Raw genomic sequence first — 2,215 nt, 5'->3', positions numbered from 1 at the left:
ACAACAAAAAGAATAGAGCACGAAACTTGTCAATTTAAAGGGCTGACTATTCAGAAATATTATCATTCCCCAAGGAAAACAAGAATTATAACAGAAACCACAACCGAACATGCAGTGCATGTCCTTGTCATGAATGTTGGATCATGGATAACAGCTACATCAAATGAGATAGGTTTTAAAAAAGAAAACAATTCACATTTTTCAAACTTATATAATGTCCACACCATTCAAATGTTACATTTTCAGATTTCAGTCAAAGTATATGGTAGCGTCACACTGTGCAGACACTCATCTCCACGATGATAACCACCATTTCGTCACAATCAGCACAAACATGGAATGTATTGTACACATTCCTCATGCACAGCAGTCAACTGAGTGCATTACGAAACAGGATGAAGTAAAAACTGGAAAAGAAAGGAAATATTAAAATAGACCTTCAGAAGGGCAGTGCATATTCATATATAAAAGGAATGCATACTTATCTTAAGAAATATTCCCACTTATGACGAAGTTACTTAAACATCATCTCCTACGTCCCAAGAGATTTCAAGTCAAAGTAAATAGTAGCCAAACATTACAAGCTTGGAATGTGTCGTACACATTCCTCATAGTCAACAGAGTTCAATACAAAACAGGATGCAATGAAAACTGGAAAAGACAAGAAACTATTAACATAGACCTTCAAAAGGGCAGTGCATATTCCTATACCAAAACAATACTTACTACACTTTAAGAAATATTTGCCATAATGATGAAGTATCTTGAACATCATCTCCCACGTCCCAAGAGATTTCAAGTCAAAGTAAATGGTAGCCAAACATTACAAGCTTGGAATGTGTCGTACACATTCCTCATAGTCAACAGAGTTCAATACAAAACAGGATGCAATGAAAACTGGAAAAGACAAGAAACTATTAACATAGACCTTCAAAAGGGCAGTGCATATTCCTATACCAAAACAATACTTACTACACTTTAAGAATTATTTGCCATTTGCCAATAAGTAATATCATTGTTTATGTTGAAGCTCCTACCATGAAAGGCCCAAAACGAATATATTATGTCTCGGAAAGTAAACACAAACACATGAACCATGGTCTGACAGATCTAACAGGAAAACTTGAAATTAAGGTATGTGGGAATCAATGACAGAATAACTGTTAGTTGAAATATGAGCGTTTTCTTGAATGAACCTCAATCAAGACAAGAAGAAAATTTTTACATAGTTACATCCCTAAATAGAAGGATGAAAATCATGAAGTTGTATCAAATACGTTTGGTGGGTGCCATGCCTGAATGAACTGACATGGAATGACCCTCCTTGAACCTTGAATGAACCTCAATCAAGACAAGAAGAAAAATTTTACATAGTTACATCCCTAAATAGAAGGATGAAAATCATGAAGTTGTATCAAATACGTTTGGTGGGTGCCATGCCTGAATGAACTGACATGGAATGACCCAAAAAACTCACATTTTATAGCACCGATATTTCCAGTACTATAACATAAAAAATTATCCTACACTAACCTGGAAGAGGAAACTTCATCTGGTTCCTTAAGTGAATGTAGCACCTCTTACTCAAATATCGAATTGAAAATGCCCTTCCAATCTCTTCCGAGGTCCAGCATTTCACTTGCTTCTTGTCCGAGAGTAAGAGGGAAATCTGACCGTCTGTGAAAATTTTCGAAAGGACTTCCTTCACTCTGGACTCCACCAATGCCTCTCTCTCATCAATCTCCCTCTGATGAGCTTTTATACAGGCTTTGTGTTCCAGCGTCAAGGCCTGCCGTGATAATAGATAGTATAATTCGATTAATTCTCAATAATGTATGTGTAACACACAAGCCATCAAAAAGGTAATAAACATCTCCTAAAACCAATCATTACATGAAATACCTTGAATTCCTCTAGTAACTTCATATGGTCCTCGAGAAGATTCGCATATTTCTCCTCCACAGTTTCCTCAACAAGTTCCTAAAATATTAAAAATTTTATCAAAGCAATACATGATATCCAACACATTACATTCAAGAACTTTAGCATAGATATTGTTAACATTTCCATCACTTACGCAAGGTACAGTATGATGCTCCAGAGTAATTCCACTTGCTTCTTCAAGCATTAATACTTCCTCGACAATAGCCTTGTTCTCTTTCCTTCTGTGGCGAAATTCTCGAGTGTTCGGGGATTTCGTGCTACATGCTTTCGG

The 2,215-nt window shown here is 36.2% G+C and overlaps 1 protein-coding gene across 1 annotated transcript; it reads right to left on the bottom strand.

Annotated features, from left to right (window-relative positions):
* Positions 1-751: 751 nt before the first annotated feature.
* On the bottom strand, positions 752-1,988 carry LOC124156610. The gene is made up of 3 exons (XM_046531256.1): positions 1,903-1,988; positions 1,534-1,789; positions 752-897 (listed from the first exon to the last, which is right to left on the bottom strand). The coding sequence occupies exons 1-3, from the start codon at positions 1,924-1,926 to the stop codon at positions 824-826; spliced, it is 354 nt and encodes a 117-aa protein (XP_046387212.1). The 5' UTR covers positions 1,927-1,988; the 3' UTR covers positions 752-823.
* Between the last annotated feature and the right edge of the window lie 227 nt (positions 1,989-2,215).

Source organism: Ischnura elegans, chromosome 3 (genome assembly GCF_921293095.1).
Source record: "Ischnura elegans chromosome 3, ioIscEleg1.1, whole genome shotgun sequence".
In the NCBI taxonomy this organism is placed as follows: domain Eukaryota; kingdom Metazoa; phylum Arthropoda; class Insecta; order Odonata; family Coenagrionidae; genus Ischnura; species Ischnura elegans.
Note: the sequence above shows the minus strand (reverse complement) of the source record. Positions and strands in the feature narration are given on the sequence as shown.

Excerpts from the sequence above, each read along its gene's own strand:
- LOC124156610 (XM_046531256.1), bottom strand. The coding sequence starts at position 1,926 with ATGAAGTTACTAGAGGAATTCAAG. Across the intron at positions 1,790-1,902 it reads AGTTACTAGAGGAATTCAAG|GCCTTGACGCTGGAACACAA; the intron begins GTATTTCATGTA and ends TTATCACGGCAG. Across the intron at positions 898-1,533 it reads GATGAAGTTTCCTCTTCCAG|TTTTCATTGCATCCTGTTTT; the intron begins GTTAGTGTAGGA and ends TGTCTTTTCCAG.